At 55.2% G+C, this 22,468-nt stretch overlaps 6 protein-coding genes across 6 annotated transcripts; 2 read left to right on the top strand and 4 right to left on the bottom strand.

Annotated features, from left to right (window-relative positions):
- The first annotated feature begins 320 nt into the window (after positions 1-320).
- On the top strand, positions 321-2,109 carry B0T26DRAFT_724201 (uncharacterized protein). Its single transcript, XM_060442664.1, has 4 exons — positions 321-759; positions 813-1,114; positions 1,166-1,333; positions 1,389-2,109. The coding sequence occupies exons 1-4, from the start codon at positions 435-437 to the stop codon at positions 1,656-1,658; spliced, it is 1,065 nt and encodes a 354-aa protein (XP_060293452.1). The 5' UTR covers positions 321-434; the 3' UTR covers positions 1,659-2,109.
- A 2,843-nt stretch (positions 2,110-4,952) lies between these two features.
- B0T26DRAFT_652228 (uncharacterized protein) lies at positions 4,953-6,274 on the bottom strand (the record flags this gene model as incomplete). The annotated part of the gene is made up of 6 exons (XM_060438349.1): positions 4,953-4,996; positions 5,065-5,237; positions 5,303-5,518; positions 5,599-5,789; positions 5,855-6,155; positions 6,228-6,274. The coding sequence occupies 6 exons, from the start codon at positions 6,272-6,274 to the stop codon at positions 4,953-4,955; spliced, it is 972 nt and encodes a 323-aa protein (XP_060293451.1).
- Positions 6,275-12,191: 5,917 nt separating this feature from the next.
- On the top strand, positions 12,192-13,604 carry B0T26DRAFT_755256 (ankyrin repeat-containing domain protein; the record flags this gene model as incomplete). Its single annotated transcript, XM_060445935.1, has 1 exon — positions 12,192-13,604. The coding sequence occupies one exon, from the start codon at positions 12,192-12,194 to the stop codon at positions 13,602-13,604; it is 1,413 nt and encodes a 470-aa protein (XP_060293450.1).
- Positions 13,605-16,969: 3,365 nt separating this feature from the next.
- Positions 16,970-17,289, bottom strand: B0T26DRAFT_755255 (uncharacterized protein; the record flags this gene model as incomplete). The annotated part of the gene is made up of 2 exons (XM_060445934.1): positions 16,970-17,116; positions 17,173-17,289. The coding sequence occupies 2 exons, from the start codon at positions 17,287-17,289 to the stop codon at positions 16,970-16,972; spliced, it is 264 nt and encodes an 87-aa protein (XP_060293449.1).
- Positions 17,290-17,990: 701 nt separating this feature from the next.
- B0T26DRAFT_433250 (uncharacterized protein) lies at positions 17,991-18,316 on the bottom strand. The gene has a single exon (XM_060434989.1). It carries the CDS (start codon positions 18,257-18,259, stop codon positions 18,053-18,055), a length of 207 nt encoding a protein of 68 aa, XP_060293448.1. The 5' UTR covers positions 18,260-18,316; the 3' UTR covers positions 17,991-18,052.
- A 2,208-nt stretch (positions 18,317-20,524) lies between these two features.
- On the bottom strand, positions 20,525-22,216 carry B0T26DRAFT_743314 (cytochrome P450; the record flags this gene model as incomplete). The annotated part of the gene is made up of 3 exons (XM_060444237.1): positions 20,525-20,798; positions 20,903-22,110; positions 22,145-22,216. The coding sequence occupies 3 exons, from the start codon at positions 22,214-22,216 to the stop codon at positions 20,525-20,527; spliced, it is 1,554 nt and encodes a 517-aa protein (XP_060293447.1).
- Between the last annotated feature and the right edge of the window lie 252 nt (positions 22,217-22,468).

Here is a 22,468-nt window from a genome sequence, read left to right as displayed (position 1 = left end):
TGAGCTCTCGCCGCTTTAAGGCTGAGTGAGGGCTGAGGTACCGCTGAGTGATGACTAAGCAGCGCTGAGCGAGGGCCGAGCTGCCTAGAGGAGCCACTTTTAGGACTACACATCCCTGCAAGGGCCCCTAAACTTGGACTTTGGCCCTGTTTTTTTTTTGGCTCCTGGCTAGAGTTTCCCCTCGCCGAATGTCTCCTGATCCCAGTTTTAGGCCTAGGAACATCCAGAGGGCCCAGAGACCGGCCACGAATCACTTTTCTCCGCGCAGGCTATTTTGCAAAGTTCACGGTAACCTCGGGTAAGCTTTTGCTTTGTTATCCGTTTGTGGATCTTCCACAGAACTCTAAAAAAATTTCCTACTTAGATATCTCCCCCCACAAGAGCTCTAAGCTTTTTCTCGTGTTCCACAGGCCTTCCCACCTCCTCGAGTCGCAATGGAGTGGATAGATCCGCTCCGCAATATGTCGCTCGGTGTTTCTCACCCAGCACCAGAATCCGTGGCAAGCTCAGAGCTATCGTCTGTTTTCAACAATGATGAGGAATGGTACGATGCGCGCAACAGCTTGGTCGATACTCTCAAGCACAGGTACACGCCCAACGGCCCCGAGGATGACACGTTCACAGTTCTGCGTGTATTCGTGATGAAGTTGCCAAAGGACGGTCAGCTTGCGCTTATGTCGGAGATTTACGATCTCATGGATGATCCGCCCAAGCTACGACAACTACGGAACTTCTTGGTAGGAGCAATACTCAAGCCTAGTATGCAATCGAGTCCTCCTGTACTAGATATCATTGACGAACTAGCTTCTTAGTGAAGGCGGCAGGCGGCAAGGGTCCCAAAACCCCAATTACACCTTCTCCACATGCAGCAGCCAGAGACGAAGTCCTCCTCAGTATGACCACGATTGAGCCATCTTCCAGAAAGGACCAGCCAAGATTGAAGGCCAACTGCTTGCAGAGAGAGGGATATCGCTGTGCTCTTTCTCGCTACATTGATATGAATATGAGACACAAAGTTTCGGCATCTACAGCACCAACCACCAAGATCAGGACTCATTGTGCCTGCATACTCCCGTTTGCTCTTGGGAATTTCGACGAGGAAAAGGCACAGGGGGTAAGGTTTCAGTTAAGATACAAGGCAAGAAGCGAAATCTGACAATACTAGACTGAGAATAAGGCTATGATCTGGTGGGCTCTCTATCGATACTTCCCAGATCTGAAGGGTCAAATTGGTCCTGAGAGCATCAACCAGTGTCAAAATGCCATCACCATGTGGACCGCCTTACATGAGGAGTTTGGATGTTTCAACCTGGCCCTGGAACCTCTGGGAAATGTAAGTTTTCAAGATTAGTCACAATTTCATACATCTGACATCCACGGCTTAATAGGATCGATATCAAGTTCACTGGTTGATATGTGAGGGAATCAGCATTCCTCCTATTATCACCTTTACATCGAATGACCCTTCTGTGCCGTTGCCAGATCCCAAATACCTTTGGTGCCATTTCCGTGTCGCGGAGATCCTCGAAGTAAGTGGTATTGGACAAAAGATCACAGACACCATGGACAGCGAGGCGTGGGACCCTGAGAACATAGATCCCAATGGCTCTACCGATATAGGATCTATCCTATCTCGCAAGATGCTAACGGGTATCTAATAGTGGATCAGGACGGGTGGTGAAGCCTCATTGTCCTTGGTAGAGACTGGAACATTCACAATGTCTACTACCCACAACTTCACAGGCATTAATCTGTCCCATCGCCCACTTGGGAATGCCTCCATTTGTCTGCGTCATACTTATTGCCTGTGGTGGTACAGGGCTGCGTGTTCGTGAGATGTTTTGGACAACGGCCGTCGTGTAACCGTCGGAGACAGGCGCACCGGTCGTACTTTGAGTTTCGTGATGCTAGCCAGATGGCTGTGTATTCTTAGGCAGCACCAAGTGGGGGCTGAAGGACTTCTGGGTGCTGTTTCTACGTATCCCTTCCCTCCTCCAGCCCAAGGGCTTACGTAGTCTCTGCTGCCATAAAGGTGCCTATAAATGGTCTCTTCCACCTCCCCATCTCTGACGCGCGGCGGCGCGGCTGGCTGGCGCACTACGACACGGCGGAAAGCGGCGCGCGGCGCTGGGCCGGCGTCGTGCGCGATTTCGTCGAGCTCGGCGGAGCGGATGTGCACGCTGTGGTGTTGACGGACCGCTGGGATCCCGAGGTTACGGTGCGTGGCGTGCTGGATTTGCTGTGCAAGACGTACGGCGATGCGGATGTGGCCGAGGTAAGGGACGTGGTTGTGCGCCGGGCGGGGGGGGTGGGGGGGGGGGGGTGTTGAGTGTTGAGTGTTGCATGTTGGGTTTTTTTCTTTTCTTTTCTTTTTGTTGGAACAACGCGCATTCCAGCCACATAGAGGTGGCTGTAGCAACGCATTCATCAGCCACACAGGCGGCGGTGGAGGCGTAGGGGTCCCAGATTCCATATAAGTGGCGTACGGCCACCTCTTTCTTCTAGATAGACATAGACAACAATGACCATCACTTGAACCACCAGCTTTCGGCGTGCAGCATGCCCTGTTGTTTCTAGTACCGGTACCTGGTGATTCCAACACTTTTCTTGAGCACTATATTACCGAGGCGACTTCCTTCTGCCGGGGACCGAGGTAGTTGGCCACCGTGGCATGCATGGGTTGACGGGCGTGGACGATGGACATATCGGGACGGTGAGGGTTGCTCTTTGGTAAATTCTGGTTGAGTAGGGTGTACTGTTTATTTGCCTAGTTTGTCCCACTATACGCATTGTATCTTTCCTCGTTTCTCTCGTGGAGCATGGCGATGAGCCAGCCTAGATGTTGGGCGGGCTCAGTCTCGGCTGCATCACGAGCTCCATGGCGCGCGTCGCCGTCGGGCGGGCTGCCCAGGATCTGGCGGACGAGCCTCAGCACGTGCTTGTGGTGCTCCTCGAGGAACGACACCAGGTGCTCGTCAGCCAGGCTGAGTTTGTGCTACTTGAGGGTGCAACACGACTTCTTCCACAACTCGTCCTCGTCCCGGACGTACTTGTCGTTCCCATCGACAGACACCAAAGCGCCAGAGCTCAAGGGGTTCAGGGGGGGCAGTGAGATGCCGAGTTTTCATCACTTGGCCAGACTGTATCCCGCATCTACAACAGCACCAGCGCTCGCAGAGGCCGAAAACCCAGCCAGACGCCATCCTGGATATAATACTGATAGAAGCCGGTGATGACGCCCTCGTCATTCCAAATAACCGAGCCGCACGTGCCGTCTGGTGGTTCAAACTTGCTTTCGTTGCCTTCTGTCTAGCCCATATATAGCCAGCCGTAGGCAATGTAATGCAACTGTCTCTCGGTGAGATATGGGGAGGACTTGAAGAGCCGCACTGACTTTACCACAAGGGATGCGTGCAAGCTACCGGTATATGGGCTATTGAGGTACGATTCGGAAAGAAAGGAATGCTCCTCGGTTGACGTCTATAGGCGAACAAACTCGGGCACCACGCCAGCGTCCGTCTCAAAGGTCTCATTGACAAATTCAACGTCATCCTTGAGCTTGTGCCAACGAGGAGATCCTCGTGTTCAGTATCTCAGCTCTTTCCCCCAAGCCGCCGAGTTTACCCTTGACGTCCCTTGGCCCTTCAAACCCATGCATGAGTCCCCCAAAGTCCCTTGCAAGCGACCACATCAACTTTAACTTGGCCGAACCCATAACATAATCGCCACTAGATTACGTGAGTCCTGTCAGTATCATTTCCTGTCAGTATCATGTTATAGATGTTGTTGGGGAGCGCATCTAGGACGCGCGACAGGGCTCTGAGCATCGCTTAATAGGGTCAGCAAGGTCGGAGCGGGGGGAGGTGATGTTTGAGATGAGTCTCTGGCTCGAAAACACAGCGTTGCTGATAGTAACGGCAGCAGCCACAATAAGGTCTCGCAGGAAAGCCATGGCGGAGCAAGCTACGGAGCAGTATTGTGTGGAGCTCCGATCAGTGCAGGTAGTGGGTGTTCTGACTAGCTGAAGCCTGATTCGGGACTATCTCGACTTTAGGTGGATAATTTGGAAGACGAGCCGCAGAGCCGAGGGAGTACGGCAAACCCCAAAGCGAGGTGGTGCGGGGTGTGCATAATTAACTAGCAGTTCGGTGAAGTGAGGTGGCACACGAGAGGCAGACAGATAGATACCAAGTGCACAACAGACAACCATTGGCAAACCACGACATTGACCGCTCATGGTGCATCAAACGACCTGGTTTCTTCAAAGAACCACCTCCCCGAAACCACATTTTTTCGAGACGTTAGCAAAATTGACAAAAAGGATGGAACTGACAAAAAAGATGGGGGCCACCCGGGGATTGAACCCGGGACCTCTCGCAGAAAGTGCTTCAGGGTTGGAGCCCTAAGCCTGGTGGAGAGAGTTAGCAATTGCTGCGTGTTTTTGCTGCTGTGGTCTGCGGGAATTTGCAACTTACGAGAATCATACCGCTAGACCAGCGGCCCTTGGATTTGGTTGTGGATATGCCTCGTAACGGAGACCCATGTTGCTCGCAATCACAATGCAGAGCACTCTATGCTCGGTGGAGAGGCTGTTGAGCTTGTCTGCACGAAATTAAACCATGGTGAGGAGACTAAAGTTTCCGCAGTAATTGTTTGCTTGTCTGCTCTATGTAACTTACCGTTGACAGAATTTGAAAGTCAAGTTCAAGCAACGGTTCGAGTGCGTCAAATAATAATTTAGGTCTAGAGTTAAACCGACAAATCAAGAGGCGTCTGCAATAATTATATCCGGAAGCACAACACCGAATTCACCAAACGTCACGTCAACAAGCAATGACTTACAAGACATGTACTAATTGGTGATAATTATTTCTATTAATTGGTCATCAAAGCCTCCCTCTATCCTCGGCCCCCTCTAATCCCACACAGTTCAAAGGCCGTTATCCCCCTATCTACTCGTAAGTGACGGGCATGCCGCCGGGGAGCGAGTCGAGCCCTGCACATCTCTGTTAGTACCTGCTCTGGTCTGCTAGCCACAGAAAAAGAAACGTTTTTGAGACTCACATCCTTCCGTCTGCTCAATCACAGTCTGGCGCTTGCTGCAGGCCACTGCCTGCTGGGGGGTCTGCGTCGTGAGCGCCGAGCAGCGGTCACCCGTGCACCGGGCGTCGAGCGCCTTTTGCAGCGCATCGCCCTTCCACCCGAACACGTAGTCGCCGTGCTGGCCGAAGCCGGTGCTGGAATCGACCACAGTCAGTAAATTGTCGTGATTTCTCGGGTCGAACTCGAGACTGAAACTCACCCGTCGCCCATCGAGTAGACCAGCGGCTGGCCCTTGTCGGGCCACATGGACTTGTCGTTGAACTCGCGCGTGTCCCATATGACCTCGTACATGAGCTGCGGGAGGCGGACGGGGTGCGTCGACGGGCAGGGCCCCGTCGACTCGAAGCTGCCGCTGCTGGGGTAGGCGACGTGGCTCTTGTGGTCTGGGCTGTCGAGGTTCTTGCCGTCCCAGCATCTGTTCAGCCCTTGTCAGCCAAAGTACAAAGAGACGTGGTGCGTGGCCCTCTCTGGTGATACATGGCCACACAGACTTACGTCGGGAAGGTGACGGTGGTGCGGATGCCGCCGTCGCACGGCTTGCTGGGGAACGCGGCCGTGTCGTCGCCCGTGCACGGCGCGCCGCCGAACGGGGTCTGCGCGACGTTGTGCTCGCAGCGGTGGCAGATCTGCTTCTGCATGCCCCGCTGCTTCCGGAGGTTGGCGTCGCCGACCAGCATGCGGAAACCCTAGTTGCGCGTCAGTATATACCCATTGACTACCAACGACCCCCCTTCCGAGATTGATAACCTACCGGCTTGAAGGCGGTGACCTTGCTCTTGCCGTCGTACGGCGGGATGTAGTACACAGTAACGCCGCCCTCGCCCTGCAGACCGAGGTTGACCATCTGCGGCACGCGCTTGAAGCTGCCGTTCTTGGCCTTGAAGTAGATGTTGGCGGTCCAGTAGTTTGAGAAGTCCTCGGTAAACGTGCACGTGGTGCACGACGACTTGGCCGACGGGTCGTAGTCGACGGGCGTCATGGTAGCGTTGAACGAGTTGCCGCCGACGATCTGGTGCAGATGGCCCGACTGGAGGAGGCCTGGGTTGACCAAACTGGAGAGAGGGACGCGTGTCAATAGAGGATAGGACGGGCCGGTTCGTGCTATGCTTCGCTGGGTGGCTTACGGATCCATTCGCTCAATCACAAGCTGGGAACATTGAAATCTCATCATCGCGGCTGTCGCGAACTGTGCGGCGGCTTCCCGCGCATACAGCGCGGCCGCCACGGCCGCGAGTGAGGCCTTCATCGTCGGTGCTGCACTGGACTTCGAGATGCAGAGAGGGCGAGAAGAAGCGACAGCTGGAGCCTTGGGACCAAAGGCTAAGCACCGTGGGATAGGGCGGAGAAGTTAGGATGGCGTGGAAGCAAAAAAAAGAGAACGGCACACGGTGCCAGGTGTGTTATTGGCTCCCCTCTCCTTATAGCATCCAGACAGCCCCTCGCGCTTCCGGCTGGTTGATGAGTGGAGGGCGGCTTTGAGTCGGGCTGGACTTCATCAACCGCCCGGGTTAGCGGACTCCGCCATTGTCGAGAGGCCCGCCGAGATTGAGATCCGTGAAGGGATCGAGCTGCTGCAGAGTTGAACTGCCGCATATTGGACTACTGGTGGTTAAATCTGGGGTAAAAGGCCGCCGTTGCTATTGGTCCGCACCGCACGACCGTCGACGTCTGTCTTCCAGAAGTCAATCTAAATCTAAAGGGTAATTCATTCCCAAACCCCACCCTTGCACTCGTTCCCTGTGTTTCCATTCGCACTACGCTGCGCGGCTGCTCAATTAACAGGCGCTTCCACACGCGGGCACGAAGCCATCGACGGCAGGGAACAGGGCACCCTCGCCACATGCTGCCGCTCCGGGTCCCGGTCGTGATAATCACAGGGCCTGGTTTGTGCTTCGTGGATGCACGCCGGGCGTTACGCTTGCTGTGGTTATAATATGCAGTGGTCCTCAAGGGTTGACGCAGCGGCAGAAATAGTCATCAATGGGTGTCTGTGCCACTTGACTCCCCTGTCTCCCTTTTTACACATCTATCTCTGGGTGCAGAGGGTGGTGGTCTCTTCATGCAGAGACAGATGGATGGATGCCGAGAGAGACCCGTGAACCTATTCACTCTAATGAAGAGATTCACGCCGGGGAGTTTGGCGTCGTCCTAAAGTTAGCTAATTAATTACATCGCTCTCTAGACACAGGTCCGTCGCCGTACTTTCTGAATCTCTCTAGCCGTTTGAGTGACAATGTCGAACAACCATTGCACTCGTTTCAAGCAATCTTTGTTGGATTGGCGATCGTCCATCAGATGTCACCCCGACTCTCTCTTGTTGTTTGATGCACTGCCAACACCAGTGACAAAGAACATACAGGTGCTTGAGTAGTGGGAGAAAGTATATACGGACTAACCAGAAAAGAGGTCGACAACTTGGCAGGTGAATGAGAAAGACACAAAACGCGGACATGACATTAAAGAGCTGAGTCCACAACGAACACGACCGAACGAAAGGCCTCTCTAAACCATATCAGACATACCCACCGCAGAGACTAGAGTCTCCCACGATATCACGATACCGGGAAGCGCGACCGCACAAACTCGCTCATCCAGGACGACGGATCGGTTTGGTGTCGAGAGATAGAGCGAGCTAAGAAGACCACCATGTCAAGCGAGGAGATGGAGGGAAGAGGGCTCAGACAATTCGGCCCCAGCCGGCAATTTTGCACCTTGGGAGCGCAGTTTGCCGGGCAAGCAGCCAAGCAGGGCGCGGGTCTGGGATGACAGGAATCGCAGCGACGATAGATTAAAAACACTGATATTAATTGTGGAACAGTTCCAGAAAGAACTCCACCACCATCATCGGGTTGATGGATCCTGGAGGCAGCCAGACAGACTTGGGCCTTGGACTAGATAATTAGCCGGAATGTTTTCCAGCCGGCGTCCCGTCTATTATTCTAGAAGACGTCTTCTCCAGCCCTTCCCCTTCCCCCTTCATTTCCTTCCTCTCTGGCTCGGCTCAGCCCTCTTCGGGTCTGTCTGTGGTTCGGGTTCGGGTTCGGGTTAAAACATTACCCTCGCCAAGCGGCGGGTGCCCTTGTCCCGGGTCCAGTCGTGCGGTTGCGCATTGCACCCACGCACAGCTGAAAAGCTGAGAGTGCATACGACACAAGTACTGAGTGAGCAGAGCCTCGTTCAGGTGAGAAACAAGGACTCGGCGGGCGAGGTGGCCTAAGACTGTGGCCCGAACCGGACCCGGGAGAAATAAAAAAATCGACATCGGAGACTCGCCGTCATCGCCGACGGCCGACGGGGACGTATGTGTGTAATTGACGGGCCTGAGACGACGATCTCTGCGTCTTGGATCCGAGACGATAATTAACTACATATCAGCAGCAAATAGGACCCGGAGTCGGGAAACCTGATTTTCGAGACGAAAATAAAATGCAACCATTTCCCCATCATTCGGATCGCCGAGCGAGGCACAAGGTCCGACCGATCAGGCGATTCTCCTAATCTCACTACAGCAGCAGCAGCAGCAGCAGCAAAGGTCGCTCATTAATGCCCGATACGTTCGTTCGTCGGCCGGAAATAATGAATATGGGCAGAAAAAAAATCTCGCACAGTCCGACATGGATTCTGAGTAGTCTCGGATCACAGTTGCCGTACCGGGGCGCCGCGCGTGTTCGCGCTCTATCACCGAATAGGCAGCGCAGCGAGATGAGCTGCATCTGGCGTGCGTACGCGTCGAGCTAAAAAAGGGAATCTCAGAAAAACCACATCCCTACCAGTCTCAGCAGACCAGTGTCAGCAGTTAATTACCCCGGGCCCGAAAGGGGAAGAAGACGAAATAGACATCGGGGGCCCCACCTTATTAGGTAGGATGTTTCGGGGTCAAACAGGCAGGCAGGCATCGGGGTTTTCAGCTTTGTTGTGCTGCGCTGGCCTGCCTGCTTCACTAGACCGAGCAACAAAGCGTTGACCGACAAATTAGATCAGACCAGACCGCAGACCGACCGACAGGGCCAAATGCGCGTCAATTATGCGTTTTGCTGCTATAATATTGCCTGCATGCTCTGTCTGCTCTGTCTACTCTGCATCTCAGCGCAAGCGAGCGTGAAAAAAATGCCTATACGCTGGTGGGTCATGGGAAGGGCGACGTGTACACGTCGGGCAAATCCTCAATATGACGTGGGAGTCAGCAGGCAGGCGTGAGCCTGTCATCTTAACATGTGGAAGCACAATTCGAGACCCGGGTCCAATTCCCGGTGGGGCACAGAGATCGGAGCATGCTTGCCTATCCTTCCTCAAAAAGCCAGACGCGCGGGTGTACGGTTGCATGCTAATTTGGTAGTTGGGAATTGGATTGGAATTGGGAACCTCTTTTTTTTTCTTCGCTTTCTGTTTTGATCTAGCTTTCGCTTTTTAAATTCATCTCTTTTTCGTGTGCCTGGGCGGCGGTGGTGCGATGCGCGCGTATCCATGGGAATGTGCAATTTTCCCGCCAAGTGGCTTCGCGGCCCAAAAACCATAAAAAACAAAATCAATAGATAAGCAGGGGTGTGGGGGTTGTGGTTGGATGGTGAGTGGGCAGATCCTTTCCCACCATGGGAGAAAGAACTGTGTTTTTTTTGGGTTGGCGTGCTTTCGGCACTGGGCGCACTAGTGATCGGCGCAAGGAAGCAGTCTCGGGCCTTCGGGGCCAAGGGCTAGCGAAAATCTCCAAAGGGAGATCTCCAAGTTTGATCTGCCCACCAATCTCAGGGAACGTCACAGACAAACTATCGGACCTAGGCATGCACCTTGGCACAAAAACCAGCACATTCAGCTCCCCTTGGCGACACGGTCAGAACTTTGGCCTGGATCTGGGATTGGCATTGGCACTCCGACAGTGGCGGCGGCGCAGGCTTCGACTCCGCGTTGTGCCGTTGATCGGAATTTCCCCTTGACCCGCAAATGCAATCTGCATCGCGATCGCGGCAGACTGCAGACTGCAGAGCGCCAGACAAGAAAAGAAAACGGAAAAAGAAATTGCGCTCCCCGGCGGATCCGAGAATCTTGGTCAGCGACAAGCAGACGGCGTGATATTTAGTAAAGGCCCCAATGAAACAGAACGAAGCACAACACTCGGCAGCACAGGGACAGCACGGGGGGCAGCACGGGGCGGGGTCAGAGTCTGTAGTGTTCGTGCGCAGGAAGATGGAAGAACTGCGGGAGCACTCTGCTGCATGGGCCCAATAAGTTGGGCAGTTAAGGTCCGTAAGGTTGTTAGCAGCGACAATCAACAGCGTGTCCACGGTGTGGTTCACGGCTACATCAGCCGCAGCCAACAGATGCGACCATGACACTTGGCCAAGAGGCGAACCGTTCCTTTTGCGGCGCTGGAATCGGGGCACGGATGGGACACGGATGACGGAAGAGGATGCTGAAACTCGGAACAAGAGATTTTCCTCTCTGACTGTGGATTTTGGCGGTAATTTTTGGTGGGATAAACGATTAAGAGCAATCGTCGAGACAAATGCGGCTCGCGGGCGACCTAGCGGCTTTAGTACGGATCCGTAATTGCTTGGGATCTGACGGCGGAGTCCCAAAGCTCGTAATTCCCCTGACGGGTGGAGTTGCCGCCCCGAGTCTCAACAAATCACCGCGTCGCTTTATCAGCAAGCTCGGGCTAACCAGGATGAGCACAAATGACGTGATAAGGAAGCCCAGGCGACGAGCAAGCGGGAACAAACACGCCCGGCATCCGCAGCACAAACAGCGGTCGCGGCGGCCAGCCAACACGAGGTCGCCCAGGCCCCAGGGGTCGAGACCGGGCCTGAGCAGTCCTGGGCGGGTCCCAGATGGCAGGCAGAGCCTGGTCGCAAACAATAAAAGTTTGGTGCAGTCACACAACCTGCACAGGTGGAACATGTGGACGGACCCCGCAGCAAGCACTGATAAGCATCCGTTCCCTCCTTGACCGCATTTCTGCTGCTGCAAATTGGACAGTCAACTCAGGGCCGAGGCTGAGAAGAGGCGACGGGAGGGGCACGAACTGTTGGGCCCAGACACGTCGAAAACGCCTTGGGGGAATGGGGATCGCGGCTGGCGACAGTCCGATAAGGGACTGTGCACCGGAAGCTGCGCACCGACGCCACTGGGAGATGGATGAATCGGTCAAGCTGTGCGGAAGCTGTGCAGTCGCTGCAGTGCCATTTGGGTGCTTCTGTCTTGGGTTTGGGGAAAAGAGGGGGCAGAGCCGCAGCGCCTCAGATGAGGCTTGATGGCTTGCGTGATGGCTTGCTCTAGGCCATGGAGATTACGCTCTTTGGGCCTCGACGGCGTCGGCACCGCCCAAATAGAGCCTGTTAAATTGTGCAAATATTTTCTTGGCTTGCCGCAGGCGTGCCACGATAACGCAGTGCCATTCTGGCCCATTGGGCAGTGAAACCGAACATGGTGCAATTGACAGCGCGCCGCGTTTCCGGCATGTTGGTTCCAAAGCAGCCATGTGTCGCTTTGGCTTTGGGCTCGCAGCGCTTGCCACATTCGGGCCGTTGACTCTTTCCCTCCTTGGAGCCCAGGGCAGGCTAGGACCATTGGGGGCCTCAGAGCGTTAATAGCGTATAGGGCTGACCGCCCGATATTAATCGACGTGGGACGACGTGGGAGTCCCTCGGTAACCCGGCGAATCGCCAAATGCTAACTCCTTGCAGAGTTCCACAGTGTGTGGCTCATACGAGTCCCTTATCGATGGATGCGCCGTGTATGCAGTATTAGCGTCATCGCCGACACGAGCAGCTCCTCGGACATCGGACGCACACGACACACTCATCTCACCCCAGGCTGCAGCTCGCTCAAGCAAGTGGAAAAAAAAAAAGAGCAGAGCCCGATTTTTTTCTCCTCTTGCAAACGGAAACAAAAAAGACACGCGCCCCTCTTTTCTGAATCCCGATCCCAGGCTGTTGGCACTTGCATCTAAAAGGCGCCACAAGATAATGACAGAAAAGACAGAAACATCGTCAGCAAAACTGCTCGATGTCAAGAGGCAAACATGGGGGCCGTGGGACGCCCCTCCCCCCACGGTGATGACGAGGTCGGCGAGCGAGGAAGCTCTCGCGAGAATGGGATGGAAACCTCTGGCCGGCCAGAGCAAGCCCAAGCAGAGCGACTGCCGTGAGGTGCTCAAGGCCAACCGCTCCCTCCCACGACCGACGCCCTCGATCCGAATCCACAGCAGCAATTGCAGGTGCAACGAGTTGGAGGAAGAGCAGCGAGTAGCCGACGAGTTGCTGGCGAAGAAAATCCGAGCTGCATCCGAGGTCCGCCGCAGCAGGAGGAAGACGACCATTTCCATCTTACTACCAGGCCAGAAACTGGAGCGGCGGCAGACGCAGAAGCAGTCAACAATAACGCTGTCCATGCAGAAACGAATGTCTCGCATATTCGCCTCAATACCGACCCCGAGCGTCGCCGCCGTCGCCGACCTCTGCGCGGCGTGTTCCGAGCTCGACATCACCAGGATCTTGCGGTACCTGTCCGAGGAGGAGATCCCAGTCAACATCCACAACTCTGTGGGCACGACACCACTAATGGCCGCCGTGCGCGCGGCAGATCCCCACCTCCGACCGACGGCACACCTCGCCCTGATGACGCTGCTCCTCGACCTCGGGGCGAATCCGAACGCCACAACCGGTGAGCACACCCCCTCGGGCTCGACCCCGACGAGTGTCCTCACGGCCGCCTCGGCGTTGGACCTGCCAGAGGTCGTCAAGCTCCTCCTCGACCGGGGAGCCGCCGTCGACGCCCCGCTGCCCGCCGTGCTCCGCTCGCGGCTCGGCAGCCGCGGATTGCGCGCTCTGCACGTCGCCACGCTCGCCGACAAGCCCGAGAGCGTCGAGATCTTGCTCAGCTACGGCGACGCCAACGTCGGCAGCACCGTCGACGCGCGGCGGTCCGTCCACCGCGGCCCAGACACGTCGTCGCACGACACATTATCCCGAAAGCAACCTCACCGCCGGCGGCGCGACCCCGGCGACGACGGCGACCACTGGACGACGGGGATCACGGCGCTGCACCTGGCGCACGACAGCGCGGCGTGCACGGCGACGCTGCTGCGGCACGGCGCGAACCCGCTGGCGCGCGACGGCTACGGTCGCACGCCGCTGCACTGGGCCGTCGAGGCCGGCAACGCCGACGTGGTCGAGCTGCTGCTCGACGCGGGCACGAGCGCCGACGCGCGCGACGAGGCCAGCGCCACGCCGCTAGCCATGCTCGTGGCGCGGCTCGAGAGCGGCAACGGCGCCGCTGCTGCCTTCGCGACAAACAACAACATCTCGCCGACCTCGTCGCCCCGCCGCCGCGACGCGGAGATCGCCCGCTCGCTGCTCGCCAGCGGCGCCGACCCCGACCTCAAGCATCCGGCCACGCGCCGCTCCACCCTCAGGGACAGGGTGCTCCGCCTCGAGAAGAAGTCGCGCCGAGTGTACGAGCCCATCTTCGAGGAATACGAGACAGAGCTGAAGGTCCTCTATTGATTGAGGGGGCTCGGCGAGGGCGCAAGCCAGCGAGAGACGCTTCTAATGATAATGCGTATTAATTCATTTTTCTTTTTCATTTATCGCCTCAATTGCGCGGGTCCCGGCTTCAATCGGCAGGGGAGGGGACACGAAATTATACCAACACCGACGAGATGGATCAACGAAAGACATAGAATGAGGAGGAAAGAGGGGATTGCGACAAGGTCACAGGACGCAAGAGGAGGGAACAACAGCAGTAGCGGCAGAACAGCGACTCCGCACCCCAGCACACCGGCTTCCACAGCCCCATCTCCTTTCTCTCTCAATGAGCGGTCCTTACCTGGCGTCGTCATCATTGTCATCATCATATAATGTGCGGGTTTCGGTGTTTTTCTTATGTTTGGGGCAAGGGGCAGTGCGGCCGCGGTGGCCGCGGCGGCCGCTGTGGCGTTTTTTGTTCGGTTTTGCTTCGATGGCCTTGTCAACGGCGAGAATTTTTTGCATGGATCTTGCGTTCTTCACGCAGACTCCTCGGCGTCTTTGTTGTCCATATTTTTGAATTCACAATCCTTTTATTTTCTCACCTTTTTCCCTTGTCGTTCCATGGATTGGCCCAGTACAGGCGGAGAGGCCGTCTGGAGGTTTTTTTCTCCCTTTTGCTTTTCGGTGTTTGTGGTTGTTTGTCCTCGGAACTCCCGGAAGGCCAAAAGAGTTCTTTCCTTGAAGGGGCTAAACGTATGGAAACATGGCGACTTCGTGCTGTGGCAGCTTTGGCTTTTGGACTGGGAAGGATCGCATGTGGCCGGCCTGGCTTGGAAGGAACACACGACAGTGGAATCATCACGCATGTGGCTGATGACGCGCCTCGTCCTACCATGCGCCAAGTCATCTAAATTTTCTTTTTCTTTACCGTCTTAGCATTTTAGGAAGGCGACTAGGGGCCACCCCTCACACATAATAGTGGTAATAAGTCCAAATTTGATACCAACGCAACGCAGAATTTTCCAAACAAGATGCGCGTGCACAGACATTCCAATCCAACCTCGTGGAGGGCCAGGAGCTAGCGGTGAGTTATGCCGGGTGCAACTCCAGTGCGCGCTGAGGTTACGGAAGACCGCCTCAACCGCGCTTTCCGTGCCTCACCGATCCGGAGAGCGCAGTTGCAATTACAGTGGGCGGCAAAAAGTTTGAATCCAGCACTAAGTACCATGTAAGCCGCTAGCCGTATACGTGGTACCAAATTTGGATTCAAACTTTTTGCCGCCCACTGTGAGGACAAGGTTCAAGAGCCGACCAGGATGACTGACCTGGAAAGACTGGAAGGTGCTTCCCTGTCATCCAATTCCCATTTGAAACACCAGCTTCCATCGCCACCGCAAGAATTCGTATTACTTCCATATTAGGCACCCTCCATAGGCACCCGGGTTGTTGGAATTCAAAATGTCACGGTTTTTCTGACGTCAGTCTTTGCATTGTTGGAACGGCATGAACGGAATCCTTTCCAGCCCAGGCCTGGAACGGCAGGAACGAAGGAAGAAACAAAAATTTTGTGGAACATGGATGTCAAAATCGTTTGTGTTCCCAGGCACTCCTCACGAGCCGCCGCACACCCGCACACCCACCACGCCCACTCTGCACACCCTTGGAACGAACTCGAGATCGATAATATTGGAATCCTTTGTATCTCGGATCTCGCTCCCGCGTATGACAGATGACAGGTCACCCGAGACCAGGGGTTCCACACGTGTCACGATGTAACAAGTATGAGAAAGACAAAAAAGTTTGGTTCACCACACGTCCAACGTCATCCACGTTTTTTTCCCGAGTTCTGAGGTGTTCGTATCGTGGGGGTATCGGTGGACGCAATTTAATTTATGGCAGTGCTTGCTTGCTGCTGCGGTTCCTCCTTTTCCCTTTTTTCCCCTTTCCTCGGATCCTTATGCGAAGACATCGGGCACCACCAATAGGCAATTGCCCGTTTGAGGTGTGGGAAGATAACAGGGGTATGAGAAGTGGTTATGAGGACTTCGAAAAAAACCCCCAAGCTGTCTCCAAAAAAGTACACCGCCACTGCCAACTCAAAGGGACATGTAGCCTTAGGATTTAGACTCATGGAGCCCCCCACCCTAACTTTTCTTCTCGTCTTTTCCCCGACGGACCAACAAGCATGACAGCTCGCGCGTCTGTTGGTGTGATGTACCTGCTTTTCAAGATGACGGGGCTGACAGGAATCCCACGAGAGTCAGCCACCAACGGCGGTTGAAGCCGCGGCGCGGACCCGGGCCGGGCCAATCGGCTTGATTGCCATGGTGCCCTCCCTCGACGTTGTGGTTGCCATTCTCGATCACATTTTCTTTCAATCAGAGTGTCAGAGTAGTTTCCCGGCGTGCCAGTTACGTATGTATTTCTTATTTTTTTCTCTATTCTTTTTACTTTAATCACTAATAACCAAAGTCTCTTTTTGTCCATGTTTTCCACTTCTATTTTCTAGCCTCCCGGACTTTCCCGCTTGGCAGCTGCAAGCGACCGCCCCGGTCGGACGGATTCTCTCACCGGTGGAAGAGAAGGGAGGACCCGTATGGACAAGGAAGGACGCGGCAGGACGCGGGCCACACACACCGCACACACACCCACACACTCACGCACATGTAGGATTATGCCGGGAAGTTTTTTTCCCCTTTCCAGATGCATCCACAGTAGTATTCAAGATTAACGCACTACCGGAAGTGGGGCCATCAGATGCAAGAGGTGTGCGTGTGTGTCTGTGTGATATGTACATACTTGGCGGCTTTCGCCGTTTCATGGGAAAAACGACGTGGCAGCACCAGAGAATTCCATGCCCGCTCTGACCTAGCTGCCGGGTCTGAGGGTTATGTAACTTTACGCTGAAACGTTGCCATTATAAGGAGATAGGGAAAAAAAAGGAAACGGCCAGGGGCATGTGTGACATTCCCGGCTATTTTTGGCCTCTGCTCCAACTGCTTTGGGAAGTTGTTTCTAAAGTCTAATGATCCGCCTCGCTTGTACATTCCTGCTCGGCTACCGGGCAGGCGTTTTTATCATCTTCTCTGTTTTTGTTTCAACGGGTATTGTTTCAATGGGCAATTTTCATGGCTTGCGGCAAAACTTTTATTTATCCTCCATTGCAGTTAATCTGCTCTATATCCCAGTTCAAGTCTAATCAGAAGAAATAAAAATATCAACCGTCCCTCCGCGGTGTGCAGCTTTTGAACAACAACGTTGCCTCTCCTCGAACTATCTATCAGTGTTCCAAAAAGAGCGTCAGGAATAATCGAAAATCAAAGCAAGGTTGAAACCTGCCAGATGCGTCCAACGTGACAAGCCTTTCCCGGCCGTGAGTCAAAGCTAAGTTTGACCGAAACTCAGTGAGAGTGGTCAAAGTGAATGTCTTCGGGGGAGACATCGTGTTCGGACGGCGCGGGAGTGCGGCAGTAGCCACAGGCACGTCCTGGGATCACCCAGACTTCCTCGCCTTTGGCGGCGCAGGTTGGGCAGCGGACACCCGGGAGCTGGTCCCTTGTCAGCACAGAGCGAGGCAAAATGTGGATATTTAGACTCAAGTCACCATGATGCTTCTAATGCCCTCGCCTCTGGGGAGGACGATAGACTCATACAGGGGATCCAGGGCCAACAGCCCGGATCCACGGGTGTCTCGCTCATCCTGAATGATTTGGGGAAGCATTTTGAAGAGGTTGTGGTTGCTGGGTAGCAAGCGCGAGAGAGGTAAGGCAGTTGAGGTTGTTGATGTTTGAATGAGGGGTGAAGGTGAGTGAGTGGGTATGGACTGGCCGTGAGTTTGCTGGACGAGTTCAAGCTTGCTGCTGGAGATGTTGATTCAAACAACCTCTGACACGAGAATAGGCTGGTCTCCTGTCTAGTATTTATATCTTCACTCGACTCCCTACCTTGGTCCTTGCATCATTCGCCGCAAGCACCGGGGCATTGTTCCGAAGGGGGCACAGCGTTGAATGACACCTCGGACCATTATTAGTGGGAACGAGGAAGGAAGAAATGAAAGCTAGCAAGCAAAGCCAAGCAAGCGCGGACCCAAGAAACGGCATGCAGACAAGGTGTGCTTTCACAACCAGACATGAGATCGGTGAGGCAGAACGGGTAATTCGTGAACACTTGTTGCGAGACGTGCCTATCAGGGGCCGGGACGGAGAGGGGGGGAGGGGAGGGGAGGGGGCATGTTCACTATTCCGCGGAGTCAGGGGTTTGTCCTTCCGCGCCGTGCAACTTCCGGCAGTCCAGATAAGGACCGCCTCTTCCGATCGCAGTAAAAGTCGGTTGTCTAGGAGAAGACAGCAACTCGCGTAGGACAAGGAAGTGGTGCGACTACAAGTGAGTGCGTGTATGGTGGTGGTGGGTGTGTGTACGAGGGAGAGGGAGGGGCAAGGGCATGAGCTGCCAGTCACGGTACCTTGTCGAGGATTTTTATTGCCTCACGGAGTAGCGAGCCCTCCAAAGAGGCGAGCGGTCGAAGCGACCAAGAAGGCACCCGTCAGCGGCGGTGCAACTTTACTGACAGAGGTATAGCGAGTGGGTGCATGTTTCCGACAGTGGGGGTCCACTTTAAAGCGCGCATCGAGCCTGTCACGTTTCCCATCGAGTTGTCGAGAGAGGGCAGAGGCGCAATTACAGGTTGTCATCAAATTGGCTCTTGCGGCCGTTCGACTGGACTCTGTTCAAATGTCAGCATGGTAGGTGGGTGGGCGGGCGAGCGTGGGGACGGATTTGGGGATTACCTTCCATTAATTACTGCGTAATAGGTCGTTCTAGGTACCTGAGGTAGTGTACCCTAGCAGTGGGGCTGCACGGCAGAGCAATCCATCCCCGGTCTCGACTTGCATGGCACCCACGCCGCGCAGGAAAGAGCGACTGGGGCAACTGCGACCACTGGGACAGACAGTTGCAGGTAATAAAATTTTTGTATTACAGCAGATGCTGAAAGATTGAAGAGGGCCAGAAGCAGGCTCTCAATGACAAGGGGCTGCACACAGGTTATATTGCATGCCCGTACATACTTTCATGCTATAATATGATGTCCTGCAGGCAGGCCGTAGCTTCCATAGGTACGAAGTATGTACAGGACAGTGCCACAGTGTGCACGCAGGGCCGGCACTTTTTCCCGGAAAGGCATGTGCAACCTGTGGTGACCTAGGTTGGCAGTTGCGCCTGGGGTGGCCCCGGCGGCCCCCAAGAAACGGTGCTTTCGCCGCGTCGCTGATCCCCGAGAATGAGATAACATGGAACTGCGGTAGACAAAGTAGGTGCTGATGCGGTGCAGACGGCTTGCATATGCCAAGACCGCAGCGCAAGCGGCCTAAGCTCCTTCCAACTACTATGCTGTTGAGACCATCTTGTGCTCCCCCAAGCGGTGCTGGCTTGTCAAAATTGCGGGAGGGCTTCGGACCGTCCGATGTGGCTTGAGCCTTTGTGATGTGCGTGTGTGACGTGGTCAGACGGCCGGAACGTCCTGTCTGGCTCTCCATCCCGCGCCGCCTGCACCCACCCACCAATCCCCCTGAGGCCGGTGAAGAAGTGGAGAAGAAACCTCACGGCTCGTTGCCGGAATGCGCCAGGTTGCCGCAGCCGAGTGCCTGCCAGTGCGCTTCGGCACGTCTCGACCGCACTCTAGTGACATCGCCAAGCTCGAAGACGCAGAGGTGCTAACGCTCGGCCGGCCCTTTTACCCTCCACCCCTCCCCTCCTCTCAGAACTAGTCTAGTACCAAATCCCGTCTACCGCTCCTAACTGTTCACCGCATCGCGTCACCGTGACATTAGAAGCTATTCTGGGTCAACAATTTGGCTCATGCTCTCTCGTCATGAGCTAATTCTAGGAACGGCTATTTACCCGACAATAATTGCTGCAGACTGTGCAGAGAGAGAGAGCCCTGACCCACGGCCATGCATCATCGTGTGTCACAGTCTGAACTCTGGCTACTCCCGACATCCCGATTCTTTTACACATTGGCCTTGCTTCCGTCGTGACTCCAACACTCATCCACTCATTCACCCACCCACCCACTCACTCATTCGCCCACCCACTCACTCGATCTACCTACGTTGGTAATTCCCGAAATGAAGGACGGCCCGTCGTCGTACCACTCTCCGCACCCCGCGTCTACAGCCGACCACCTCCTGCCATCGCGGTAACACACATGGTCACGGTCACATCTGGCTCACTCTTGTTGTTGTGCGGAAAGGCGGCTAAATGAGGCTATTCGAGATTTCTGCTCACGTTATTTTTTAAGCTCAGGCATCTTGTCAATCTGACGATGCATACATGTATATATTATAAGCTTCCCAGCCTCAAGACCCGAATTGATTGTGCTAATACCTTGGTTGCCCTCTCAGGATCCGGACTCTCACTCCCGGGCTCAGAGCTCCAACAACGAACGCCACGGCGGAAGAAAGCGGATGATCAACATGGCCTCCCTTGTCAGTGACCACGGCAGTCGTTTTCGGGTGACTGGAAGGCCCCTTTTGATGGCAGTGTTGGAATTCATGGGTTTTCTCAGTTGCATCCCGCCCAGCAAGTGACGACACAGCGTTTGTCTCTCTCCAGTCTCTCTTTGGCACGGCGTTACTCCATATCTGAGGTACTTTCACAAGGGGCATTGAGTCAATTTGAAAGGCCCTAGACAGTATACGAAACCGCAAGTAAGCAGAATAATGCACCAGTGATGATATCCAACCAGCCCCTTTTCATGATAACCATGAAAACAAACCCCCTTTGGTCCTTCCGCCGTTGAGAGCCACAACTCAAACACAATCCATACTCCAGACGCCAACGCCAAAAATCTAAATGTTATATTGATCTGACAACGTGCAACCACGTAACATGACACTACGCAACCACGTAACACGACACGAGCCGCAACCATGAAAAAAAATAAAACAAAGCCGCCATCACTGCACCATCTTATCGACCAGCGTGACGTCGCACTTGCCGCCCTTGGGGTAGATGAAGCACCTGAGGCGCATCTCCATCATGTCATCGGTCATGCCAGGGCCGAGGCGGGCGCCTCTCATCTCGCGGAAGAAGAGTGCCGTGGTGAGGCGGAGCTCCATCCTGGCGAGCGCCACGCCGACGCAGGATCGCGAGCCGCTGCCAAAGTTGGCCGCGATGCGCCGCTGCAGGTCGGGCATTTGCTTCTCGTCGTCGAAGCGCGTCTCGTCAAACCTATTGTGTTATTTGTCAGCCGTCGAGCTTACTCAATTTCCCCATTTTTTTTCATAGCCAGCCTCTCCCAGAGAAATCAACTCTGCCTTGCATTGGGTTCTTACCGCTCGCCGTCAGGGAACAGTGCGTTGTCCCGGGCCATGGAATACGTAAAGGTTTGCACCTGGGTGCCGGCGGGGATCGGGAGACTGTTGAAAGTGACACCGTCCTGGACCACGACGCGGCTGGCCGGAGATGAGCCCGTGCTGTGCAGGCGCAGCGACTCGGCGATGACGCCGTTGAGCAGCGGCAGCGCGAGGAGGTCCGTGTCGTTGAAATCCGGCGGCAGCGCGGCCACCTCGGCCTCGAGGCGGCTGCGGAGACTGGGCTGCCGGAGGACTTCCCACACGATGTACGTCAGCATGACGGCGGTGGTGTCGGCGCCGGCCACTAAGAACTCGGCCACCTCGGAGCGGACCGTCTCGTCGGTCAGCTTGGACTTTTCGCCGCCCTCGCCCGCCTTGTCGGCTTCGGCGAGCATGTCGCTGAAGAGGTTCGGCTTTTCGCTGTTGACCGCGCGCAGGTTGCGAATGGCAATGCTGCCTCTGGCGAAGACCAGGTTGCTGGCGTTGATGATGTCGTGCACCGTCTGGAAGGGCAGAACAAGTTTCAACAGCCGCAAGACCGGGCCCGGGAATAGCCATTGCAGCGCCATGCTGAAGCCCACGAACTGGAGCGCCGTCAGGAACTCGTCGTTTTCCTTCAGGTCGGCCTTCTCGAGCATGTCGAACGACTCGCCAAACGAGAGGAGAGAGATGACGTCTGACGCCATGATGTACCACCAGCGGGAGACGTTGGCGACGCCGCTTGTCGCTTCGCCCTTGATGCAGCGCACGGCTAGCTCGACCTTGGCTCTGATCGCAGGCTCCCAGTTGCGCCGCAGCGTGTCCAACGTCAAGCCGCGGGCCAGCAGCCGACGCCGAATCCTGTGCTCGTGGGGGTCGGTTAGGGTGAACAGGAACTTTTCGGGAACGATGAGCGGGAATTCGATTTTCATGAAGATGCCACGGCTGCGATGGACTTGTTCCCAGTGGCCGGGGTCGGCGGTCGCCACGACATATGGTTCAGGACGGACCAGCGGCCCATAACGTTGATGCAGCCCATGGAACCACTGGAGCTCGTCGCCCACGATGCGATGGTAATGGTTGACGAGCGACGTGAAGCGCGAGTACCATGGTCCCGGGATGTGGGAGAGGTTGTTTCGAAACCCAGAGATGAGTGTCTGCACATGGCTGCCCAGGTTAGCTCCGGCCGGGCAATCGGGACGGATACCCTGCGGGAAACCGGTTGAGGAGGTAGTTGCTGACCTTGACGACAAAGTAAAAGGTAAAGATCAGCAACCCGTAGGCACAGACCAGAAGAGACATGAACGCGGACATTTTGACGGCGCTATCGAGATCTGCCCACCGTCACTCGGACAATCCTCTTTGAATATCTCATCGACAAAGGATTCGTGTGCCTGATCCCGCCCTATTTGTGCATTTTCCTTTACCCCAATCCGCCGAAAGTCCAGCCATCGTTTCAAAAGTTGGTATTCTCTATCGGGTTGAACCTTGGGTTTCCATGGCCGCAAAGAATGTTTTTTTTTTGGGGGTTACGAGATCGACCGCCAAAAGAATTGAGGAATTAGC

The sequence above is a fragment of the Lasiosphaeria miniovina genome (genome assembly GCF_030549165.1).
Source record: "Lasiosphaeria miniovina strain SMH2392-1A chromosome Unknown B0T26scaffold_6, whole genome shotgun sequence".
Taxonomy (NCBI): Eukaryota; Fungi; Ascomycota; class Sordariomycetes; order Sordariales; family Lasiosphaeriaceae; genus Lasiosphaeria; species Lasiosphaeria miniovina.
The sequence above is the reverse complement of the archived record's forward strand: the minus strand, read 5'-3'. Positions and strand labels throughout refer to the sequence as shown.

Excerpts from the sequence above, each read along its gene's own strand:
- B0T26DRAFT_433250 (XM_060434989.1), bottom strand. The coding sequence starts at position 18,259 with ATGACAACCTGTAATTGCGCCTCTGCCCTCTCTCGACAACTCGATGGG.
- B0T26DRAFT_724201 (XM_060442664.1), top strand. The coding sequence starts at position 435 with ATGGAGTGGATAGATCCGCTCCGCAATATGTCGCTCGGTGTTTCTCAC. Across the intron at positions 1,115-1,165 it reads ACGAGGAAAAGGCACAGGGG|ACTGAGAATAAGGCTATGAT; the intron begins GTAAGGTTTCAG and ends TGACAATACTAG. Across the intron at positions 1,334-1,388 it reads CCCTGGAACCTCTGGGAAAT|GATCGATATCAAGTTCACTG; the intron begins GTAAGTTTTCAA and ends ACGGCTTAATAG.